This window comes from Aedes aegypti, chromosome 3 (assembly GCF_002204515.2).
Source record: "Aedes aegypti strain LVP_AGWG chromosome 3, AaegL5.0 Primary Assembly, whole genome shotgun sequence".
Taxonomy (NCBI): Eukaryota; Metazoa; Arthropoda; class Insecta; order Diptera; family Culicidae; genus Aedes; species Aedes aegypti.
This window is the reverse complement of record NC_035109.1, coordinates 203,148,286-203,174,933: the sequence shown is the minus strand read 5'-3', so window position 1 is coordinate 203,174,933 and position 26,648 is coordinate 203,148,286. Positions and strand designations below refer to the sequence as shown.

The 26,648-nt window shown below is 42.2% G+C and overlaps 1 protein-coding gene across 3 annotated transcripts in view; it reads left to right on the top strand.

Annotated features, from left to right (window-relative positions):
• The window catches only part of LOC5572472, a 61,580-nt gene extending 35,486 nt beyond the window's left edge, over positions 1-26,094 (top strand). The window contains exons 1-6 of one of the 3 annotated variants that reach the window (XM_001660366.2): positions 529-674; positions 734-949; positions 9,459-9,572; positions 10,556-10,672; positions 11,688-12,178; positions 25,727-26,077. In XM_001660366.2, coding sequence (XP_001660416.1) covers positions 9,471-9,572; positions 10,556-10,672; positions 11,688-12,178; positions 25,727-25,973 — 957 coding nt within the window. In that variant the 5' untranslated portion in view covers positions 529-674; positions 734-949; positions 9,459-9,470 and the 3' untranslated portion in view covers positions 25,974-26,077. Of the gene's footprint in view, positions 1-528; positions 675-733; positions 950-1,444; positions 1,554-9,458; positions 9,573-10,555; positions 10,673-11,687; positions 12,179-25,726 lie in introns of those variants that run through there. The other 2 variants (XM_021851235.1, XM_021851234.1) reach the window with 2 other exon arrangements.
• Positions 26,095-26,648: the final 554 nt, after the last annotated feature.

Sequence of the window (26,648 nt, the reverse complement as noted above, 5' to 3'; positions counted from 1 at the left end):
GACGATTTTACGTAGTTGTTTGGGGCTCTAGGGATAAAAAAAAAAATTGGTCTGATGCGATTCATTCAAATTTTCGCTTTTGCCGTATAACGGATTACACGCCCTAATATTCATATTGCAAAAACATTTATCATTTTGTATACCTACACTTTTGCAATATTTCACTTAACTTGCGATTACGCAAAGCAATGTCATCCTTACGATTCAACTACTTTGTTTTATATTGTGCTTGCAAGATAAATCCACGTAATGCGTTACTGAAATGTTTCTGCAGTGTAATGAAATTCACCATATGTTTATTTACAAATTAAAATTTAGGCTTGAGACGAAAAATCACCTTAATTTCGTTGCTTTATTGCGCGCTATCTTCCCTGGAGTGCCAGCCGCCGCTGTTTGGTTATATAAGCGCCGCAATATAAATAAGAATCTATTCGTAGCTTTACCGCTGGAGTGCGTTGTTCATTCTGAGGCCATATGTGGCCATATGCGCAAAGCTTTTCCACCCTATTTTTGAAAGCTTCCCATATTAAAACATAGCATTTGCGCGGTACAACCCCTAAACTTCACATCAGTTCTTCAGGCGGAGGAAGTCACACTTTCAATACATATAGTGTGTAGTTTGATTTAGGGTTGATTTTTCCTCCGGCCCGGTGGTGTTTGAATCATTATTCCCAGTAAGGCATTGCAAATTTTCAGTTTTTAAACACTTCCAACTAAACGCAATGTTTTACAGAAGGTAATTTTGGTGAAAATGTTGCACAAATGAACGGATCTATCCAACGAATCCTTGGTGATGCAATGTGTGAAAATTTCAGTCCCGATATTTTTTCCTTGCGACACACCATTAGTGTGTACATTTAAACAGTGTTGTTAAGTGAAAATCAGGCATTAATTATCTAAATATTTGAAGTTGATCAAATATTAAGTGGAAATACCGGTCGAATAAAATGTAAGTACATTTTTTCCGTGATTGAATAAAATATTCCGAAAAGAATGATATCGGGCTTTTTGTATGTATAAATGAACACAGATGCCAGGGCTACTGGACTGTACCCAGTATTTTTTCCATGGGAAAATCGTGTGAAAAGCGAAAATTATCGCGTGATGAGTGAAAAGTGAGCGGAAAATAATTATCCAAGTAACCGCTGACCGTCATCATGACTAAGAATGCAGATGTCGTATTGTTGCATTCTGCAGACCACATATCTGCAGTCTGTGATTCATATTCATGCGTATAAAAGGATGTTGTCATTGCATGTTAGCTGCGGCCTACTGAGTAGGGTTTGCCTTGCCGTATTAGAGCTTTAAATATAATTCTGCCAGCTTGCCATTGGCACTAGAAGAATAAGAAGTTTTTTTTTCGACCACTGTCCGCAGTGCCGCTCGTTTTAGTTTGTTCTTCGGTAAGCAAAGGTGATTCAATCAGTGTGTTCTTGTTTTCTGCACAGGATGTCAGTCCCCATTTTCCATTACTTACGGTTGGATTATCGCGCTCCGGTTCGCTAGCGGCAACGTGACAAGTTTTACACTCATTGAAAGCTTAACTTAAAAATGTATGTTTGAGCCGTTGGTAGTGTTCCAGGAACTATTATTCCTGATTAATTTTAACTGTATAGTGTAAAAGTGCATTAATGAATAACATTTTGGAGCTGAATAAAATATATGATTGATAAAAAAAAAACATATTTAAAGATATTCAAAAAATATATATATATATATATATTTTTTTTTTTGATTAGGCAAATTTTTTTATAAGCTAAGATTTGTACAATGTTAATTGAATTTGTTAAAACTCTAGTCAAAACTCGTAGCTTAGCCGTATATTTTAGATATCTAGGTGGATTAATCCAGGTTTTGTTTACCATGCCGATTTTATTTGCCATGCGCATATTCCAATTGGAAGCTATAGTAAAGGAAACAGATTTTTTATTTGGTGCTTTTCTCAAAGAGCAACATAAATTTGTGTATGTAGAGCTTTTTCCCATTATTGCTAGGCAAACTCGAGACTTTGAGGTAAAACATTCGTTACTCACACCAGCTTGCTCTCATTGCGAATGTGAAGTAGGCAAAATTATATCCCCAACACGTTTTCCATTTTCGTTGTCAACTGCCGATTACTGTTAGGATCAAGTATTGAAGTTGTGATGAAATGTTTGCCGGATGCATAAAAAATAATTGATAAAAGTAGTCTACAGTGTTAGGTGAATTGTCTATATCGATAATTTTGAAAGATCTTGATTTTTCTGACTACTACGACCAATTTTTTCTAAGAATTATATATCCAGAACAGATCGTCCGATATCGCTGAATGTTTTCCATGTAAAATTAAATTATATGACATAGTTATGGGGGCTTCGTAATGGAAATTTCCTTGGCTTCCCTGGGCATAGAGTATAATCGTACTTGCAATACAATATACGAATGCAAAAATGGCAAAGAAAGCTCTCAGTTAATAACTGTGGAAGTGCTCATAAAAACACTAAGTTGAGAAGCAGGCTCTGTCCCAGTGAGGACGTTAATGCCAAGTAGAAGAAGAAGAGATAGAGTTATTTATTGAACCGTTCTCGAATTGTTAGAATCCCACAAATTGCTGCTTATGCTGAAACCTTCATACAGAAATATGGTTTCAAAATTTAGGGAGATCGACACTCTTTGTGAAATGATGATGATGAACAAATCTTTTTATTTTCAATAGTGTCTATCACCGTCATCAGCAAAAAATGTACAAATTTAACTATTACTAACAATAGGCAATAGACGGTTCGAGTAGATAGCAAAAACAAGATTACAACAAAATGTGGTTTTCTTATATGTTTTCCATATCACCAGTTATGATAAAACATATACGCTTTATAGCTTTATAGTTATAATAACACAAACACTAACGAAATTTCTACTAAATTAAATAAGAATACAACAATTCCTATTATTACTACAAATCTAGCCAAAAATATGTTTAAAGGATTAAAAAGCCATCTTGGTTACAACATTATATTAAGGTGAAGCAGTTTGGAATAAACTTATAAGATTGCACTACAACTTTAAAAGCACAAATCTCGCGAAGAAAGCATCCCACAACAGTGCACTTTATATTTTGCCTTTGTGCACTAGCAGAAAGCTTAAAATAAGAAGATCAGGAACGTTTGCCAACTATTTCTCCAGTTTTGTGCCTTTGAAAACGTGAGTAGGGTCGGCCATTGTGCCGGCCATCTTTGGATTCCGAGATGTTTCACCTTAATTTTTGCTATTTTTATTAACTGCTGTTGATAGAAATATATTACAGTTTTGATATGAAATTTTGGTCGGGGAAAAGAAAAAGAAGAAAAAATCGACCCTTACACTCAACCTAATTCCGTTTTCTCCGAAAATGCCTTCAGTGATTGTGCCAGAATTGCTCCAGGAATTTCGCCAGAAAATCCTTGAAAATACTTGAAGTACTTCTTGAAATCTTCAGTAATTAAACCACATTGCATTTCCAAATTCTCTATTGTACCATAAATTTAAACCAGATCTTCGCTTCTATCTAAATTTTCTAAATGATTGAGCTTGGAATTCTCCTTGTTGGTTTGGAAATCTTCAGGAACCCATTTTTTTTATTTAGTTGACATCTAAACAGATAACACTGAATCAACCATTTCACGCCACAATACTCGGTTCGTGGCCGTATCTCTCCAACCCCGGTTTTGCCCCACGTTCGCCAAATCGCTGTGCACTTGATCCGCCCACCTAGTCCGCTGCGCTCCAAGCCTTGTTTTACTAACCGAATTCAAAGCAAACACCATCTTTGCAGGGTTGCTGCCCTGCATTCTTGCAACATGCCCTGCCCATCGTATCCTGCCAGATTTAGCCACCTTGTGAATACTGGGTTCGCGTAGAGTTGGGCGAGCTCGTGGTTCATCCTCCGCCACCACACACCGTTTTCGTTCACATTATGCTAGAATTGCAGCGCCTGCGGCGCGCCGACCAAGAGTCGGCTGCAGAGGATTAGCCCTGTCTAGGCTGGCCACGTTGTTAAAGTCGGCTAGGAGAAGCAGTTTGTCTAAGCTACTTCTGGTACCTTTTTTTAGATGCTATATGCACCGGCCCCTCCCCGAAGAGATACCGTAAGGTGGTTCCGGGGAGAAAAGGGTCTAATGCCAAAGGTTGTGCATTTTGTACACCACTTAAGCAATTCAGCGAGAACTACTCACCTACAGTTTTGATGGGTCGTCGGTGATATGGTATCCCCACACATCCTGAGTTATCTTCTAAGGGGGTCTAATTGAAAATGTCCCCCTTGTAAATAAAACACCGTTTCCATGCACACCGCCAAAGATCGTCTAAGCATCCGACGTTCGAAGACTCCAAGTCCATGCAGGTCCTCCTCGAGCATCGTCCACGTGTCATGCCTGTAGAGGACTACCGGTCTTATTAGCGTCTTGTACATTTGGTGCGGAGTGAATCTTTTTTGACCTCAGCTTCTTGCGGAGGCCATAGTAGGCCCGATTTCCGCTGATGACGGCTAAGGTTATTATCAGCCGTCAGCAAGCATCCAAGGTAGACGAGCTAGCCGGCCACCTCGAACGTATCCCCATCTATCGTAAGCAACACTGCTACTTAGGCGAGCCCTGTCGCGATCGGCTCTACCTACTAACATTTCGTACATACTTACTTTGTCTTGGCGTCATTCATCACCAGTCCAACTTTTGTTACCTCGCTTTTCAGGAGGGTGTACATGTCTGCCACCTTTTCATATGTTCGGCCGACAACGTCCATATCATCTACGAATCAAACAAATTGATTGCACACTTACCATCGTTGCTCTAATTAGTTTTGTGAGCTTCCCGTGAAAGCTGTTTTCGTCCATATTTTTCCATAGCTCTACGCGGTCGATACTATCCTTGAAAACGATGAAAAGGTGATGCGTTGGGACCTTGTATTCACGATATTTTTGGAGGATTTGCCAAAAATGTGAAAATATTGTCCGTTGTCGATCGGCCGTTAAGATGAAGATGAATCGAAGCTAAACTTCAAATTTTCAAGAGCACGGATCTGGAGAACCAAACATCCGTTTTAGCTGAAAACCTATTCGATTGATCACCACCAGCTACTGACCAATCGATTAAGTTTTCAGCTTAAACGGATGTTTGGTTCTCCAGATCCGTGCTCTTGAAAATTTGAAGTTTAGCTTCGATTCATCTTCACCTTAACGAAGCCGGCTTGATAACTTCCAAAGATCTAGTTAACTACAGGTGACAGACGACAAAAGATGATCTGGAATAACACATTGTAGGCCGCATTTAGGATGGTGATCGCTCGGAAGTTCTTACAATCTAAATTGTCCCCTTTCTTGTAGATGTGGCTTATTATCCCTTGCTTCCACTGCTCCGGTAGCTGTTCTGTTTCCCAGGTTGTGCCTATCATCCGGTGCAGATAAATGATCAGCCTCTCCGGGTTCATCTTTATGAGTTCAGCTTCGATACCATGCTTACCAGCATCTTTATTGTTCTTGAGCTGGTGAATAGCATTCTTAGCCTCCCTCAAAGTGGGGGCTGGTTAGTTCCATCGTTCGCAGTATTGACGAAGGTGTTTCCTCCGTTGTCTTGACCTTCATTCCCTGTGCTCTCAGTGCCAATCAGGTGTTCGCCGAAGTGCTGCTTCCACCTTTCGATCACCTCACATTCGTCCGCCAAGATGCTCCCATCATTATACCTGCACATCTCGGTTCGCGGCACGAAGCCATTGCGGGATGCGTTGAGCCTCTGATAAAACTTCCATGTTTCTTGAGCCTGGCACAGCTGTTGCATCTCCTTCCATTTCGTTTCCACTATGCGGCGTTTTTTCTCCCGAAAGAGGCGGTTCTGCTGTTGCCGTTTTCGTCTACAACGATCCACGTTCTGCTGGGTCTCTTGCTGCAGCATGACGCCCTCGCTGCAATCTTCTCCTCCAGAATCTGCCTTCATTCCTTGTCGAACCAATCGTTCCGTCGACTCCGTCAAACTTTCCAGACGTTGCTCTCAGCTGCATTGTTGATGGCTGCTTTCTATGTCCTTCAGTAGTCCTCAAGAGGGAGCTGGATGAAGCACCCTCTTCCGGTAATGCAGCCTCGAGGTGCTTCGCTTACGCAGTTGCGACAACAAGTTGCATAAGCCGTTCTAGGTCATACCGGAGCGGCCGTCGGTTCCGTACGTTGTTAACGACGGAGAGTTTTGGGCGCAGTTTAACCATCACTAGATAGTGGTCAGAGTCGATGTTAGCGCCACGATAGGTCCTGACGTCGATAATGTCGAAGAAGTGCCGTCCATCAATCCTAATGCGTTGAAATTTATGTTAGTGAAGTTATAACAAAAAATAAAAGAAATGATCCGTTAAAAATTCCCAGAATCCCATTTGAAATCCTTGAGACCTTTTTATGCATTGAAAAGATCCCTATGAAAAACGGCAGATTCTATGTACTTGGAGTCTTTCTGTAAATCTTGCTAGGAATAAACAAGAATTTATAAAAGTATCTCGCTAAGAATCTCAGTAACTGTCCAGCTAAGATTTTCAAGATTTCTTATAAGTTAGAGGCCCAAAGAACTTTAATTGACATTTTGGTTGAATTTTCCATTATAAAATAATTGTATATTCACTAGAACAGTTCAAAGTTTAAAAAAGTTTGGAAATTCAATCCCTTACCTTACCTTCTGCGACATTTTCAGCTTTCTCGGTGGTGATTTGAAGGTGGTCCAAAGACGATGTAGGTTTATATTGAAATTACTATGGAGAAATTTTGAAAAAAATGTTCCAAACACGTTAGTACTGTAATGTAAGTGCAAACTTATCATCCCATAATTGAAACTCATTCCGGTATAACCTTGAATGGTCGTTGAACTTTTTAATGACCATTTCCACTCATTAGTTCACAAACATAATGGTTGATATGTCGCATGAACGGTTTATACAGCACCGTGGAATTGTTCCACCTTCCGCCATTCCATATCCGCCAGGATATCCGGAACATGTCCGGTGTGACCAGGTCAATTCTGAATGGTCTTTAAACTTTCCAATGTCCATTTCCACTTATTATTTGACAAATCATGAAGATTGAGGTGTGGCATGGATGGTTCTGGATAACATTGTGGGAATGACCACCCCTCTCGGGGCTTCCGGAATATATCTGGCACAAGTAAATGGATTTTAGTATGCACAGAGGTCAAGAACACTTTTTTGTATATGTTTATATATATCGATAGTGTTTCCTGTGTAAACATATCGAAAGCATCAGCCAAAAAGGGAAATTATTTAAACAATCGTATTTCTGGATATTCTGACCCCAACGGAATCCGGAATAACTCCGGAAGGATATTTGCACTGAAAACTAGCTTTTTTAGGTAATGTAATAAGCGGCTAGCTCAGAGCTTAATCCCAAGGTTGGCAGTCACTTACTGAGAGAAGACCCACATCATTTCCAAAGAAACCACCAACGACGTCACAGGAAAATCAAGTCCTCCTTCCTTGAAATGAATTAACGCAACACAATGAAAGCTACGCTTAAACATATTTATTCAGTGAGAGATACATTGAAAGGGGGGGGGGGTATCGTTGCGGCCGTTCTGTGGTGAGGTGAGATGGGGCCCATGGACATGCATGAGAGAGAGAGAACATATATTCTTGAGGTACTTGCCACTCGATGAGTCTAGGAGCGTGGACACAGAATCCAGGCACGTAGTCCCACTGGCTCACGTCTATTGGCTGACGGACGGCCGGGGAAGTGCAGCTAAGATTCCTGGGTGGCCAACCATCGTAAAGATCCTTGGTTGTTGGCTGGTGAATAGAATACCGGCTGTATGGGTTGATGAGAAACGGATGTCTTGGAAGTTGACCACGATGGATTGCCTTTTAGGGTCGGCTTATAGCTGGTGGGTTCTTCAAGCAGGCTGCCGGTGATAAAGTACCCTCTTCCTGGGTGATCCAACGGACCATTCGGGATGTCAAGAGACTCGTGTGTGGGGTAGCAACTCATCGGATGTTGGGCTGCCTATGAGCGGGGGTAATCCCACCGGGCCTCACAGTAGTCCTCACCTCCACAACTACGGTTGCCACTTCTCCGCCACGTGTGACACGACAATAACTAGGGGCTTGTCGGCCACCAGCCTCGAGCTCGCCACCAAAGTTCCCTACTCCTTTTTCCGGTACGGAAGGCTCGTCCTGCCTTCTCCTTCTTATGAGTAACTCGGCCTCGTTGAGGAACTTCGTCGACTATACTAGTCTACTACTAGTAGATAACTTTCCGGGAACGGCGGGAGATACTTAAGATGAATCCTCTCTCGGCGTTCACACTGGATTCCGGACACTCCCTAAATCACTCCGGTTGTCGCGGATCAATCACTTCCTGAACTCCTCGTCGAGATAATTTTCCGTTGCGTTTTTCAACTTTTCGGTTCGGCGTTTGGCAATCAACTCTCCGTTCTCATCCAATTCTATTCCCATTGAACGTTCTCTCTCATTTTGACCCTCTCATTCCCTCCTCTCTCTCAGTGTCCGGACCTAGGGGTGGCAACATTGGTAGTTTAAGTGGAGACTATAGGGTGACATTTTTCAACGAGGGGTATTTATACTGTAACCTATCTGCTGTTAAATATAATTCGAATTCTACTTAACCTTTGAGTTAGGGCTGTCGCGCTGTTGTACTTTGATCAATAGTTGTTATTTATATGCTGTCATTTTGCAGCAAAGATATCTATCGACACCAAACAAAAATGTATTCCTCAAGAATCTTCTTATGAACAATACTAGACAGTTTTTGTTTACAGTATGGCCCTTTATAATGCGGCAAAATCAACAAATGCACTAGAAGTCGCATAATAATGAACGCACTACATGCGGTTCGAGAAGACACAGTTTGAAATCGGTATATCTCAAAATTCAGATGATACCGAGACTTGGGGTCTTAAGTAAAGTTGTTCTGGAGGTGGAGCGCTCTCTGATGGTACCACATATAACTCGAAATCTGACCGGTAGGTGGCACTAGTGGGCATGGAACTTTTACTTTTGGTTCGCAGATATTTCAGGATCCTGACCATTTAGAAGGATGGCGTCTTCGGCAAAGTGGTTCAGTAAGTTATGGACTATCATTGTTCGAGCTAGTTGATTGAAAATTTTACCATTGGGCAGCGCCTCCTGCCCCAAATCGTTAGATTGTTGCTTTTGGAAACAGTAACAGTAAATATGGCCAAAATAGTGAAACTGCAAATTTCCATTGTCCCTACTGATGAGTAATTTTAACAAATCCTAAATATATATTAAGAGGAAAATAATCAGCATTTTACAAATTTTTAAAATCAGATATCTGATTAAAATCAAAGCAATGTTCATGAAAATCTATCATTGCATTGCACATACTATCTGTAATGCAGTGATAGATTTCCAGGAATATCTCGTAAATTTGAAATTATATATTTCTAATAATTTGGTATCTATTTCTCTCTTTTTTCCAGAACGCTGACAAGATGGATATAATTTCTGAAGGTAAAAATTTCGTTCTGGTCAAAGAAGAAGACCTACATGAAGTACTTAAAGTACTAGAAAAATACTTTCCGTATGCTATCAAGGTATGTTTCCATAAATATTAGCGTTAGGCTCACATCTTATTTTTGTTTATGATGTTTACTATTTTTTGAAGAATACGTAAATAAGTGAGCACAAATTCGCAGCAATCCTAAATTGGCTACCCGAAATTGGCTAAAATTTTGAGTTATTACTCTACATTAATTTCTTGTTCATATGAACTGCGAGGTGACAATTATTGGTTCTACATAATACGTTGTATATATTTGTTTCAAATGAGTTCTGAAAATCATTATCTTTATCTTCATTTTTTGTACCATTTAATAACATTTCTTTATATTTCCAATCTCAAAAAAGTGATTTTACGTCCTTTGGATGCACAAATAAGCGATCGAAATTATGTAAATCTGTGTCACATTTATAATTCGACAACGCATGATTCGGGAAATTTCAATACTGGTGGCTCGGTATCCGTGTTATCATACATGTCAGACATTTTTAATCAATACATCTTGAAGGGCACATTTTCGTGTCGTTTTATCACTTACATCTTATGTCATTCAGTCATATTGTGAATCATGTCCACAGTAACTTTCATTATTTTCAAGAGTGTCGACAAATGGATAATTTCACGCTGATGAAGTAAAGAAGATTGTGGTCAGAATCGTGATGACTCAAGCAAGTGCGCGATTTTTTTTCTGGTTTCCGTGTTAACGAAATTGGTTGCTCTAATTAAAGCTGATTTGTCAATTGGTGAGCTCGTTCAATTTTATTGTTTGTAATGGGTAAAATGTGAAACACGTCAATGTTTCCTTCCCATTCCTAGATAACCTGCTTTCTGACATGCTGGCTGCCGTTTAAAGTCGTTTGTTGTCACTGGCATGAATCATTTTTCAAATCTGTCTGGTTCAAAATGTTTGTCAAATTTGTGTTATGCGTAATTTCCTCTTTATCATTTCGTTTGTTCGGTTGAAAAGCTATGGCGTATAATTTTAGGTTGTCCTAACCGATCGCTGCTTGCTTTCAGTTCCATCAAACTATAAGGACGTACCTGAAAGATAAGATTTGGCAGTTTCACTTCTACATCTCTAAAACATGGCCTGAAGATCCAATTTGTTTGCATTTTCCAGGATGCACCTATACCGTAAGTACCATAGCTTAGAAAGAGTTCATAGTGTTCAAAACCATGGGAGTATTCAGCGTTATGGGTTCTATGATTCTGAACGCTATAACTGTGTATTGTTATCGCATAAAGTTTAATCTGTTCAAATGTTCCTTGTTTTTTGTTGTCTAATTACGTCCATAGACGATCAGAATGCTATATTGGAATTAAACATTCAAATCTAAAACTTATAATCGGCTCTCAGTTCAATCAGACGATTCATGTGTAGTGTAAAAAGAGCTCGTAAATTTCTTCACAATTTGATTCCTCCAAAATGATGTTCAAGTATTCCGCCAAAGATTGCTCCTCGACATCCATCACTTGTTCATTTTCATTTTTTTAAGGGAAATTGAAGGTTTTTTTGTTCCAGGATCTTCAAATAGATTTCTCTGGTAACCTCCCGTGAATTGTTTAACAGATACTTCTTAGAATTCCTCTGTCATTAGTTTCGAAAACTTCTCAAGAAATTTTTCAAGGATTATTTGGAGAATTTGGCTATGAACTATTATAGGACTTCCTTTTATAGCTTCTTAAGAGTTGTTTTTCCAGAATTCATGCAGCAATGTGCAGGGTTGTTACAACTGTCACGAATTTCACGATTTTCGTGGATTAACCAAGTCTCACTGCACTGCAATCCGCAGAATTACCTTCAATGTTATAGTTTAAAATTATGAAAATTCTTGTTTACAAAAGAACGCCACTCATCTCATTATGTGTACTAACAAGATTTTGAAAGTTTTTTTTTTTAATAAAAAATAAATTAGTTTGGGCCTACGATTGCTACGTGGTCTCTTTTGAAAAAGAAGGAGATTGTGGATTTTATTCATAAACGACGAAAAAGTGAATCGATTTTCTAATAGGGCTTTCAAAAGCTACAACTGAAAGTCATTCAAATTTAGGAATTCTGGTGGTCCTCTATGTGATAACAATATAACAATATACAGATTCCTTCCACTAACGTAGAGTTTCGAATGCTAACACTATCGTTTCTCCGTAGCCATATAATAAAATCTATGAAAGTGTTGGTATATTTTGTCCGCCAGATCAACTTGACAAAATGTCAATGATAGAACGGGAGGACATTCTTTTCAACTGGACTGAACCGATCTATATGAACTTCACACATGTCGGCATAATGAACAAAATGGATAACATCTTCCGCACAAAAGTCAATGGACAACTGGTTGGCCGCATCTACGGGGACATTTACGTTCATGAGTGCCCATCGGAGCTGGAGCTCGAGTTGGAACCGTTGCCGATGAATGAAGCCACCATACAGCACCTGAAACTGGCAAACGTCAAGGACATCCACGATTTGTACCCGGCTAGGGATATCGAAAGCGCGGAGCTGTTCGAGAAGCTGATGAACCAGCTGCCTGGCTTTGGAGTTTTCAGTAAATCCAACGACGAACTAGCCGCGTGGAGCTTGCAGTCGTACTACGGGGGGATGTTTTCGATGCAAACCAAGCCGGAGTTCAGGCGAAAAGGGTAAGTTTCATACTTCATTATTTCATTCATCGATTCTACGAGGTGTTTTCAATAAATACATTCGAGAATACATGGATATAATTGATTCTTCTAAGAATTTCTCCAGTGTTTCCTACTAGGTGTCCATTTTTTGTCAATCTCTATTCTTCAGCTATCAATCCAGAAATTCCTTCAAGTATTTATTCCGTCTATTGCTACGTCTCTTTCAGGGATTTCTCTATGAATTCCTTCAGGGAATCTTTCAAGAATATCCCTATGGTTTCTTCCTACAATTGATTCCTAGATTCGTCCTTTATTTCTTTTCCTCCATGAATTTCCTCAAGAATTGCTGTATGTGCTTCTTCAGAATTATGTATGTGCTTCTCAAGAATTATGCCTGGGATTCTTTCAGCAAATCCTGCAAAAAATCATAAATTATAACCATGTTTCCTATAGGAACTCTACTTGTGTTTTTCACACACAGTCTATGTGCGTATGTCGAGTCCTCGAATTCTAGAGAATCCGTCGAGATGTTCATGAATCCCTTCATATATTCCTGCGAGATTATCTCCAGTTTCTTCCTAGATTTTTTCCTCAATCGATTACCTTGGAGGCGCGTAACAACTGCAATAGAACACGCCGTTGATTTTTTGCTATCGCAAAACCGTCATTTGAGATATAGACTATCGTTCTGTCGTCTCTATAGCTGCTAGTTGTTGAGACCTATCCGCCACCCAGTTCCCTTTGTTGACTGGTATATATAGGTTCAATAGTAACACCACTTCGGTCTTCGTTTCCTAGACTGACTGCCAAAACAACTGCTCTTGCCGCATCACAGTGGTTTAAATTTAACTGTGTTACTTCCTTTTTGACTGGATACTCCACTTGTGGACATTCGGGTCCACCCGTTAAATGTCCGCTGTCTGCTGCTCTATCGACACATATTAGGCACTTAGCGATTTGCTTACAATCACTTGCCCTATGGCCTTCGGTGCCGCATTTTCTGCACATCTTACTTCTGTCGGGACCATTGCAATTCCACGACTTATGGCCCTTTCCGAAACACTTGAAGCAAACTTCAGGAGGCTGTTGTATGCTCAGCCGGCAAACCGACCAGCCTACCTTGAGTATGCCCAAGTTCTTCGCTTTGTTGGCCTCTGCGACCGGCAGCCTGATCGCCGCCACCTGGGTGCCCTGCGAACCCTTTCTAAGGTGGATGGCCTCACTGGCTACGTCGATGTCACACTGCTCTTTGAGGCAGCCGAGTATCGGTGACTTCATCCAGATTTTACACTAGAGAGTCGCTTCTGCAGTCAGGGATCTGACATCAACCTCGTCGCCAAGTACTTCTTGTGCCAGTTGCTTATAGACTGCACCCTTTTTCTTGGCGTCCTTCTTTAAGACTAGGATTATTTTACCAATCCTAGTTCGCCTTATGCTCCCACGCCTCCACACATCTGCGCCCAATGGCGATAACTGCTCCGTGCTTCGCATCGCCTTCAGAACCTCGGCGTATTTCGCTTGCTCCGTTTTGATAACGAGGGCCTCGCCTAAGGCTTGGTGTTGGCCTCTCCACTGTTACCATGTCCTCTTGGCTCGTGCCAGCTTTTTCGCTCTGGAGGACGGCCACCCATGTCACTTTTTCCTTAGCAACCTCGAGATTTTCTTGGTGTAGCGCCCAGCCGAATTTGATGTTAGCTGGTAGCTTATCTACAAGCTTCTGTAGCAGAATGGGGTTGGAAAGATGGTTCTCCATTCCTACTGCCTTCAGATGCCCACACAAATTTTGTACTGCCAAACCAAACTGAATTAGCGTCTCCAGTTTTTCTGCCTTGGGCGCCGATGTGCTACGCACTTTGGCGATCACATTATGAACGATTTGCTCTGGTCTACCATACAATGTCTAAAGTGTAGACAGGACGTTCGGTACGGTGGATGGATGCAGGAGAAAACTGCTAACGGCTTCCTTGGTGGCACCTTTCAAAGACCGTTGAAGACGTAGCAGATTTTCCGAATTAGAGTAGCCACATGCCTCAGTAGAGTGATTATAGCTACTGATGAAAAGCGGCCATTCTATGGGATCTCCAGCAAACACTGGAAGCTCCCTTGAAATAACTTGTCTTGCCGCTAACTGATGAGGTGTAGGACCCTGGGCCAACGGTAGGGGGTGGATAGGCTCAAAGAGATTCATATTCGCCGGAGCATTATTTACGAAATGTGATTGCTCTAAGGAATCAAAGGGAGGCCCTATCTTTGGAGTTACAATAGGTGTAGTGGGTGTCCCTACTCTCTTATAATGGCTATCGATACCTGATCTAGATGTTGCTCTGTTCGGATTTTCTTGGTACATCTGATTTGGTTTCATTCGATCGAATTGTAAATCACTTACCGTCGCCGTCAAAGGGTTGTTACTCACGGCCAAGTCTTGGTGTTCGCTCACTGGAGAATTCGTATGCTGTCCCGACGTTGATATCTGCCCATAATCGAGTCGCATGAACTCCAACTGCTCAGTTAGCTGCTGTTCCGTTGCAAGATATTTTTGCTTCTCCTCGTCACGCATCGCTTTTTCCTGGGCATACTGCTGCTCGAAAAGCTTCAGTCGGTTGATCAGGTCCAATTCGCGTTTCCTCCGTATATCGTTTTCTTTCTGATGCTGCAAATCGATATCATGCTGCCGCTTCAGAATGGCTTCAATTTCCTGGAGCCGCTGTCTGTCCTGCTCACGTTGTTCCTCTGATTGTCTCAGAAGCTGAAACATTTCTCTCTCACGTTGCTCCCTTTGCTGCGAGTCTTCACGCTTATCCGAATATTGCTGTTCACGGACATGCTGCTCCCGTATCTCTTTTGTTTCACGCTGCCAAATTGTGTACGGTAGAGGATTCCTTATCAGCTTAGGAACTATCCTCGGTAACATGCCTGCGTCCGATAGCTTCGAAATCTGGGCGATATCAGGATTCGTAGGATTGGCCTCTTCTAAAATTCTGTCGTAACGTCGTATATCTACCAGCGCTAGATTCGATACATCGGAATGCTTCCCAGCGTTCAACTGCTGTTGCACATTTCGCTGATTACCGTCATCATCGATTTTCGAACTATCCCCGATAGAAATACTATCAGCAGTTCTAGGGATTGAATCAACATTTTCCTTAGCGCAACGCGGGGCTCGCGAGAGATCCACATCGACGGTTTTACTGATTTCCACAGGAGTGGACGATCCGACAGGTCCTGTAGTTTGGTCCGGAAATTTGCTCCGTTTATTCGGTCCATCCGATGGTGAGTCTTCCGACATTAGTTGTTGCATGAACCACGCTTCCACCTTTTGCCGACTGCTTGCCTGACTTCGACCGCTTCTTACGCTCGCCGCATCTTCATCCTGCTGGCGAAGCAATTCATGTTTCCGGGCCAAGTATTCCTTCTCACGTTCAAGTTTCTCATTCATCGCCTTCTCCACTAGCAACTTTTCCTTCAGCAGCCTTTCTTCCTCCACTTTTTCTCGCAAGCACCGTTCGTCCTCGAGTTGTTGGAGTTCTCGGGCGATCTGGGCTCTCCGCGAACTCGAAATGCTGGATCGTCCAGCCGTAGATGGAGCAGGAGGTGCAGGCACTTTCGGCAAACATCTTGCACAAACGAATTCTCTCGATTGCACTGTAGCTACGTCCATATTCGCGCACGATAAATGGTACCAACATTTGCAGTTTCCACATTGGACCATATAAGGCTCGGCGTTGTTTGGTCGCCTACATTCCGCGCAATCCGTGTCAATCCCGTGCTCGAGGTCAATTACCGAAGGCTCGAAGCTGACTCGTTCTACTCTATCTGGAACAGCACTATCCGCATGACTGCAGGACGGGGAGTTGGCTCTAGCTGCATCTTGAGTTGCTCGGGTTTTGGACCGAGTCTGTCAAACGAATGATCGCTGCATCTTGGTAACGATTCTTTGAGAATGTTATGGGGTGAAACTTTTCGGAGTTCCTTGAAGCAAATCCACCTTTGTTCCCGATGTGATAAGCTCAAAGCTGTTGATAGTTTATTGGTTAGGCTTCAATTCAATTATAAGAATATATGTAATACTCACAATCGGTCCCTTACTCAGTTAAGTTAATAATTTTCTTGGGTATACAATAATTATTTAAAGTTGTTTAGTTGCACAATTGCCTGTACTTTAATTCAACAATTAGCTTAAGTACAAATATAATAATATACTGTTAATTCACATGATAAAGTTTGCTCCTTCCAATACAATGATTTGCCAATAATAAGTAGTCGTCCTTATTTGACAGATAGTTCATATGAGTCTTCTTGTCTCACACAATGACCCGTGGAACGTCAACGACGCCGGGGGGTGTATCGATGCACACTTGCGTTGCAACAATACGTCTTTTCGCCACGTATTCATCCTCAGAAGGTCCCCTCTTTTGCATCGCGTATCGAATAATATCATCAAATATATTCGCGTTGCCTGTGAAGGAAAACACTTCGGTCTGACACGACTTAGTGTCTTTTTTGCCTTCTACCTTGCCAAGTTGTTCCTTGGAAGACGCTTCGTTTTCGGGACGCCGGTAGTTTGGTTTTTTTTTTTTACATAAAATATAGTGTATTTCGGTTGATCTTGTTTAAAACTAATTACAGTGCAATTTGTTCACAATTCAACTTGTAAATAAAATTCTAATTCGCTTACGTCCACGAAATTATCACACTTGTTGATAAATGTGACGTAATTGATGAAATATTTCATTATTAGTGTCTTCTGTCGTTTATTCATATTGTTTAGTTCAGGATGTAACAGCTCCTCAAAGGAAAACCTCCTTCGATTGTTCGAAAGGTTCTGAAACGTCCTATTCAAAACCTCCCACGCGGCTGCCACGCGTCGGCATTCGCTGAATTTGTGCTTGAGTGTCTCTGACGCTGCGTTGCAGTGGATACAGCGTTCGGTGTCGACTCGGCGAATGGTGTGCCACAGCTGCCGGTGCTCGATTTTTTCGTTGACCAAGAGGTAATACGCACTACGTTGGGTTGAGTTCAAATCCTTGCTTGCGATGTTCAGCCATACACGCTTCCAGTTTACTGTTGGATATCTCTGTTCCACTCTCGGAAGGTCGGTTTGATCAATATAAAAACGGTGGATTTGATCGGAGGAGGGATTTTGTTGGACATGGGGAGGCAAACTATGACGCGTTTGCAGGATTGCTTTCAGGCAAAGGAGATCTTTAGGTGGATTTGGGGGATTAGCTTGTGCAAGAAAGGAATTATAAAAGGGAGTGGAGCCGATCTCTTGCAGATGTCGGTTGATCAAAAGAGATTTCGATTTGAAAACCGGTAATTGAAGTTTCATCCCGCCTTTGTCTTTTGGTCGCGCAAGCTGCGTCATTGGTACACGAGCTGGGTGTCCTTTCCACAAAAAGGTTCCGATGGTAGCTGTAATTTTGGCTGTGTGTAGGCTGTATAGCGGCAACACAGACGCCATGTACCAAACTTTTGCAGTAATGAACGTGTTGATGAGTATTACCTTCTGCTGTATAGTAAGTGTGCGCATCGAATGAAGATAAACTTGCTGCGCAACTTTTCCGACCAACAAGTCCCAGTTCAGGCTTACCATTCGCTTTATTGAGTTGGCAAATAGATCTCCCAGTATCTTGATGCTGGTTTCAGTTCGTAACCAATCCACTTGCAATGGGTGGTCATTGATGAAACCCACATCTATGGATGTGGTTTTTTGCAGATTCAAAATTGCACCAGAAACATGCCCAAAACGAAGAAAAATATCTCGCATCAGTTCGATCTTGCGTGTCGAAGTGGCAATAACACTAATATCATTAGCGTATGCCACAATCAGGTCCGTTCCGCATACTCGCTCTAGTGAGGCCATCAAGGGGTGAAGGTATAATACAAACAAATGCATGGAGATTGGGTCCCCTTGCCTAACCGAGCGCTCGATGGGAAACGCCGCCGTCAAATGTCCGTTTATCAGTAAGCGGGAAGAGGAGAGAGATGAGATCCTCGAGAGCAAAGCAATAGGCCAGGGGAAGTGGTTCACCTAGAGTGAATTTCTGTCAAAGAAAAAGTAGATTTTGTATGAGATTTGACAGAAAAATGAATGACAAGTTCATCCACTTCTCCTGGCCTATTAATTCTGGATTGATACCAAGAGAGCGCATATTCTCGTACAGGAAAGTGTGTCGCACTCGGTCAAAAGCGTGATCGAGATCGTAACTCACGAGCTTCCCTGCTTGTTTGCGCGCCGCCAGCTGTGCGATCCTGTCCTTTAGTGATAGTATGGCTTGGAAAATGTTGTTGTCTGCATTCGAACACTTCTGTGCGTCGCTGAGTATGTGGTGAGTTTTCATTACATTCTCAAGGCGTGTTTTCAATATTCGCGAGAGAAGTTTGTAATCAAAATTTAAAAGGGAAATCGGCCTGTATGCGGTGACAGTGTCGCCAGTACCCCTCTTTTTAACAAGTACGATCACCCCGTCGACAAACTTAGATGGAAAGTTCGATGCCAGTGCCTCGTTCAACACAAGATTCAGCTCGCGGTGGATGATATCGAAAGCTCGGTGATAGAATTCCTTGGGCAAACCATCCGGCCCGGGAGATTTTTTTGATGCACTTGATTTTATCGCGAGCCATATGTCCGCTGTAGTAATTTCGTCCATACATGAAACGTTTGTTGGATCATTTTGTGGTACGACCTGGTCACACTGAAATTCTTCGATTGGTTCAATTTCTCTATCTGGCTCGGAATACAACTCAGAGAAATAATGAAACATGTTGTGTTGTATAGCTTGCGAGTCATCAATGATTCCTCCTTGCTCGTCGAAGATACGTGTTATCGTTGTTCGCTTTCGCCGTCTGTCGCCGAGTTGGAAAACCGAGAGAGGTTCTCCCGCCACCATCGGCTCGTTTATACGTACGAAGGCGTGGGTAAAGCGTCGCTGCAGCAGAAGTAACTCACTTTTCAGACGGTTGATGGTGGTCAGCATTGTTGGATTTCGGTAGTATCCCTCGTATGCGCGTCGCAGTTGATTGTAAAGACGTTGGTGTGCGTGATTAAATTCGTCATACGCTTGTTTGAATTTCCAACGGAAGAAGCTGACAATTTTCGCCTTACAGTGTTCCAACCACCAATCCATCCAGGACCGGTAGTTCCGTCTTTCGCGAGTCCAAAATTGCCACCGATTTTGTAGCTCGGCTAGGTTTTCTTCGTTGAGGAGGTGGGGACGAAGGGACCAAAAACCTCGCCCTTGAGGTAGACCAAGATGTGGCAAACATAAACGCAGTGTCACTGCCATATGGTCGCTAAATGAACAAACGTGGGTTTCCACCCTTCGTAGATGTTCACATAAACTGGTGCTGACGTACATGCGATCCAGACGAGAGGAAGAGTTTGATGTGATGTACGTATGCCCAGCGTCCCAGGAGCGCAGTTTAAGCCATACATCATGCAGTTTAAGCTGTCGCACGGTGGCCTGGAGAGAAGGGCTCATGTTGTATCCTGTGGCATCACACTGTCGTAGCACGCAGTTGAAATCGCCTGCTAGCAATACATGCTCAGTACGGTGGCGTAGGTAGTACGCTATGGTATCATTGAAAAAACGCTCTCTCTGTGCTCTGTAAACAGTGCCGGACGGAGCGTAAATACAGCAAAGTGTTGTGTCGTGGACGCGCAGAGCAACAAGTCGGCCATCCAAACTTCGCTCCACATGCGAGTAGCGAATATGATCTCTCAGTGCGATTGCGGTACCTCTTCTAGAGTGGTCCACATTTGCGATTATATTGAAGCCGGGAATTGTTAGATGCTCATTTTCTATCTCTTGGATGAAAACTATATCCAGCTGCATAGTTTGGATAAACATTCGAAGCGCGTTGATCTTGTTTTCGTTCGTGATAGTGTTTATGTTTATAGTTGCAGTATTGTAGCTGGTGAAGATGACTGATTAAAGCTGCATGTCAGTGTTGCGAGAGTCGTTGTCTTCGTCGCAGCGCATCTTTTTACCTAGCGGGCGCTTTTGAGAGGACCTACTGGAGGTTGAAGAATCGGTTTCGTTGCCATCGGTTTTCTTCCCCGATCTGCGTGTTAATCTGACCCACATATCTTTCTCGCTTTCTCGCATTTGGGTTGTTGTTGCTGGATTATTCTCCGCTCCGGTGTCGTGTTGTGTTGGAACAGCCGGCGGAGGCATTATGCCACTAGTGGATGGTGCCGGGCTCGACGAGATCGGCTGGGCTTGGACTGCACTCGGAGTTGCTGGCTTCGGTGCGCTGACCTTCGTTCGTGAAGGTTTCGGATTTTTGGCGACGTCCGCATACGAAGTGCTGCGTGTTACTAGCTTCTGCAATAGCAAATTTTTATTCTGTACACATGAAACGCCATTGTGTACAGATTCACTACAATGGCGTCAGCTCTGTTGCTGGCCGTAGTAGGCCACTAGGGTGGTTTCGCAGTCGATAGTGACGTAGGAAGGAATATTTTTCCTAACGATCATTCGAACGACTCGGACGCCGGTTGGCAATCCAGCAAAGAGATGTTTCTCGTCCCACACCTCTTCTCGTATCGAAAACAGCTCTCCGTACCCCATTAGAAATCTAGCGATTTTTTCGTTGGTGACATCTTCGGAGAGGTTGAAGAGCTTCACCTCTACCGCCCCGTCCTCCATCACCAGCCGTACCTTGTACGATTTTCCGTCAACCGTGAGCTCGTGTTTGTTGTCGTGTTCGTCGACAACATTTTGTGCCACTTCGAGACAAGCAGCTTTGATGAATGCGACACCCAGGTTGCGGCTGTATTGAATCCGAACAATATCTTCTCGCTTCAGGCCGAGCGTCGCATCAACAAATTGGTGCACCTCTTCGGACAAAGGCTTCTTTGGCACGTTCGCATAATCGATGCGAAACGTGTTTTCGCGACGTTTTTTCGCGGACATCGATTACGATGATCTCACAAAAGCGTAGCGAAACTAGCGGCGATGTATCACTACTTAACCGAAAAATGAAGAAATCTATGCGAAGTCGGCGATTGACTTCCACAGACGATACGGAGGCAAAAGTGCGTCTGATCGGCTCGGAAGTTGAGCGCTTACTGGCGTATCGAATAATATCATCAAATATATTCGCGTTGCCTGTGAAGGAAAACACTTCGGTCTGACACGACTTAGTGTCTTTTTTGCCTTCTACCTTGCCAAGTTGTTCCTTGGAAGACGCTTCGTTTTCGGGACGCCGGTAGTTTGGTTTTCGGTTCGTGGGTTTTGCTGGGCAGTGTTTTGGAAAGCCCAAGCGAGACGCTTCGTTTTCGGGACGCCGGGAGTTTGGTTTTCGGTTCGCGTGTTGTGCTGGACAGTGTTTTGGAAAGCCCAAGCAAGACGCTTCGTTTTCGGGACGCCGGGAGTTTGGATTTCGGTTCGTGGGTTTTGCTGGGCAGTGTTTTGGAAAGCCCAAGCAAGACGCTTCGTTTTCGGGACGCCGGGAGTTTGGATTTCAGTTCCCGGTTTTGCTGGGCAGTGTTTTGGAAAGCCCAAACAAGACGCTTTGTTTTCGGGACGCCGGGAGTTCGGTTTTCGGTTCGCGGGTTTTGCTGGGCAGTGTTTTGGAAAGCCCAAGCAAGACGCTTCGTTTTCGGGACGCCGGGAGTTTGGTTTTCGGTTCGCGGGTTTTGCTGGGCAGTGTTTTGGAAAGCCCAAGCAAGACGCTTCGTTTTCGGGACGCCGGGAATTTGGTTTTCGGTTCGCGTGTTGTGCTGGGCAGTGTTTTGGAAAGCCCAAGCGAGACGCTTCGTTTTCGGGACGCCGGGAGTTCGATTTTCGGTTCGTGGGTTTGGCTGGGCAGTGTTTTGGAAAGCCCAAACAAGACGCTTCGTTTTCGGGACGCCGGGAGTTTGGATTTCAGTTCTCAGTTTTGCTGGGCAGTGTTTTGGAAAGCCCAAGCAAGACGCTCCGTTTTCGGGACGCCGGAAGTTTGGTTTTCGGTTCGCGTGATTTGGAAAGCCCAAGCAAGACGGTTCGTTTCCGAGGCGCCGAGAAGTTTTGCTGTTCGCGCTGTGTGAGTGCGAAAAGATATTCGTGTTCAGTCGAGGATGGATTACGAACTGGTGAGCTCGTTTCATGCTTATGATAACACATTTTTTTTTAATGTAAACGTTACTTTTTTGTAATATTCAATCAAACTTTGTATGGTTCGTCATTACAAGTGTCGGCATTATGCCTGTTTTATACAATTCTAATAAACATAGAAACTTAATGTCAAAAAGAAATATTAAAATATTTTTTGAATTGTGCGACATTATGAATGTCGACGTTTATTCTGAAACTTTTAACAAAGACTTTTCTTCTTGAGGCATAAATGTTCAGTAATACTTTTATGTAATTTTCAAACAAACTATGTATTCTTCACTACAAGTGTCGGCATTATTCCTGTTTCATATAATTTAAAATATACGCATTTATTTTTCTCTTTTCGCCATTAATAAAAACTTCTTTTGAATGGTTCGACATTACAGATGTTGACGTTTATTTCAAATCTTCTACCAAAAACTTTTTGAGACAAAACTAAAAACTAGCTTTAAGTATAAACCGTATTTTTCCTCCTTATCCATGGATCGCATCACCGACCAAAGGTGACTCCCAGATCTTTTCCTTCTCCACTAATAAACACCCTTCCCGTGGTGATTGTGGAGATGCAGAGGTATTCTCGGTCTCTAGAAGCAACAATCATTACACCCTAACATTCCTTCCCTATCCCAACTGACTGTAAGGACTTGGCCGGCGCCGTTATTGATCAATAATATTAGATCTGCTAAAATTGCACTCCGAGAGTAAGCGGAAACTCCCATCCTTTATTCATTTGGATCGCAGTGCAATTATTACCAGTTCCGATCAATCACGGAGTAGCAACCATTGACATGTACAGTCAGTCTATGCTATGCTATGCTATGCTTCTACCTTGCCAAGTTGTTCCTTGGCTTTCTCGTAGTCCTGCCTTGCAGCTAGGACTGATTGTCGCAATTTCAGTAGACTTACTCTTAACAAACTCGATGATGACATCGAGTTGTTCAGCAGCTATCTGCATTTTCGGAAGGTACTCCCTATTCCGATCCATGACCTCGATTAGTCCCGGGCCATCAGTCACCTCACATGTTGCACTGGAGCAGCCAGTGCCCGTAGTCGTCACAGTGTCTAGGCTTTTACCCACACTGTTACCACTCAAGTTGAAGTTGGTCGCCTCCTTTCTTGGCGGGAACCTTAGCCGGTTACTGATGGGTCCAGAAGCCTCTTCTTCACATTCCGTTAGTTGTTTGTTTTGATGGATCATCTCTAACGATCCCTAATAGCCATCCATCTCCGCTGGAATAGTCGCCTTTGTGATCCCATGGTTAACTGTGCAAGCAGGGTGGACATAGTCCTTTATGGGGTACTGTGTTCAGAGCCGGATCGGCGCAAGTCAGGTAATGGCATCTGGGCCTACTCCCTCCCAGTTTTCGTCCCTGCTGCCCCGGTAGATCTTACCTCGTAACGCATCACGTAAAGAAGATCTACGTGCTTTACGGCTTTCCCTCTGGTCTTGTGCTTCTGCGTATTCGAATGATTCAGGCACAGAAACTCTTGCAGTTGTGCAACCGGCTCCTGACCCGCGTTTGTCGCAAAGTCTCTTCATGACATTGACACCTTTTTCATCATCGCCGATTTTTGATGGTGAATCTAGATCGCATCCCACGTAGTTCTGGTCCAGGTGTTGAACAGTGGATTGGAGGCAACTCATGATACGAACCTTCGTTTTCTGGACTAACAGTATGCCAACTTCCGGGGCATTTCTTAGCCGAGTAGTTAAAGTCCGCGGCTATAAAGCAAAGCCATGCTGAAGGTGTCTGGTTTCGATTCCCGGTCGGTCCAGGATCTTTTCGTAATGAAAATTCCCTTGGCTTCCCTGGATATAGAGTATCATCGTACCACACGATATACGAATGCGAAAATTGCAACTAACTCATAAGAACACTACGCTTAGTAGCCGGCGCTGTCCCAGTAGGGACGTTAATTCGAAGAAGAAGTATGTCGACTTTGAACCGTCAAGTCTTGTATTTACCGCTCTAAAGCTTCTCGATATAAATTTTCCGCCGCAAATTTCAATTTTGATTTTTTGATAGCTACAGTCATCTCTCCCTTACTCGATATTCTGTATCTCGATATTTCCCCTAACTCGATGGAATGCGCGGTCCCTTCAATCTAGCATGCTTTGATACCTCTGTAAGTCGATACCTCTCTAACTCGATGTTCCCTAACTCGATGCTATCTGTTTCAGTTTCCCAAGTAAGTTTACCTCTCTAACTCGATATTTTCATGAAAAGTTCCAAATGTCCTCGAAACGTTAATAAAATTCACGAATTTGATGCTTATGATTAAATTTATAGTAAAATTGAAGTTTACTGCCAATTTCTGGGTGTTGAAATTTTTAATTTTTGCTGATCTGTAAAAAAGTGTCACAAAGATAAATGTGGTAAAATTGTATTGTTTTTCACGTGAAAATAACTATTTTGAATGTATCTTGTCAAAATAATAAAAAGTTTAAAATTTGAAAAATATGGTTTCTGTATCTCGATACCTCCCTAACTCGATGTTCCCTTCAATATCGAGTAAGGGAGGGTTAACTGTAGTAGAAAACATTACTTTTAGTTATATTACTTGAGCTTAACCCACCATTATTTTACAAGTTCTCAAAAAACTCTTCTTGTTTAAGAATCCATATCGATATTGATCATTGATCAACTAGATCCTGAGATATTCCGAAATTCCTTTGGGGATCAACGCGTAGCTATAACCCACGTAAATATCTCAGCCTACAGAATTTTTAACGTATTCGGATATTCACTCTTCGAAACAATACATTAATGAGAGTATGTTGTGAAAAAAATGAAGCAATTTGGTGCAGCCGTCTTTAAGTAATGAGTATTTATGTGTCTGGTACCACGCTGGCAAAATAAAGATCCTAAAAACTTCAAAAAACATCATATTGTTATTTTCAAATATCTCCTAGAATACTTAACCGATTTGTATGATTTTTTCAGGGTAGCTCTTCATTACCTAGGTTTGTATAGGCCACATTTTATTTTTTTGATAAATTGACGCAAAACAAAATGGCTGCCAATGACATTTAATACGGAGAATGTCGGTCCCCCAAGGAAAATCGGAATATCTTTAAAACCAGATCACCAATGACAGATATCGACATCGATACTCAAACTAGAAGAGTAGTTGTTTGACAACTTGTGAAAAAATGGTGCAAAAATATCGAGCAACAAAAAAGTTATCAAGGATTGAATATTTTTATTGCGGTAAAAAATGAAGCTGCCGGTAGGGGGGTTAATAATAAAACTACCTTCTTGTATGGTGGTCGAAACCAGCATTGCTGTTGGGCTGATAGTATCGTCCTTGAATCTTCCTTCTGCACATGAGGTCGCTGTTTCCGTTGTTCTCTGGTAGCACAAGGCCGTCTGTTCTCGATTTGAAGAACCAATCAAAGTTGTGAAACAGTTTTCTTTATTTCAAATCAAAATTAACTAAGCTAACGTCTATTGCTTCATTTTAGGTATGGCATTCAGCTGGCACAGGCGCTCACCAAACTTGTAATACAACGAGGGTACGTGCCGTTTGTTGTGATAAGACCGGAAAACGAAGCTTCTCGTGGTCTTTATACTAAGCTAGGATTCAGAAAAGCATTTGAAAGCGTTAGAGGAACTTTCAAACCGTACATTTACAACGTGGAAGACGACAAGGAAAACGAAGAGAATCAAAACCAAGACTCCAACTGTGACAGGGAGAAAAAGAACTGTTGAGCAAAGCAAGGAAATCCAATATCTATCTATCTTCTGCGCACGTATTTTTATAGCTAGCGTATTTCAAATGCAATCAATAAACAATTTGCTTGATTGAATCAGAACGATTTACCCTTCTTAACACGTGGAGCGGTAAATGCTTTTTTACACGTGAATTTGAAAGAACCCCTGTGCGGACTGTAGTGGTGGAAGGCTACGAACAGAATGATGCTACTATACATTTGAAGTAATAAAGTCAAAGTACCTATGCTATTTATCAGTGAGACAAGTCTGATAATTGCAACTCACTAATTAACAATTTTATCTCAGAACTAACAACTACTTCCAACTTCGTCACTATAACCTTCGATTTGATGCCAGCTACTATACCAAGACCTTCTCGATCTTTGGCTAGAAAACCATGCTTCGATAGAATTATCAAAGTCTGAAACACGACTCTTCATGTGAATCACGAAATGTGGACATTGGAAATCTAAACATAGTGCAGAGTGGCGACTCGCCAAGGGGAAAAGTTAATATAATAAAGCAAATAATCATAAAAATCTAGATTCGATGCAAAATTTGAATGAAGATGTGCTGAAATGTGAATGGTCTCTGAATTTAAATTCATTGTTAGAATAAAAATGATTCGTCTAAGAGCAATGAGCGCTCTTATTATAGTAGATATCAATTTAT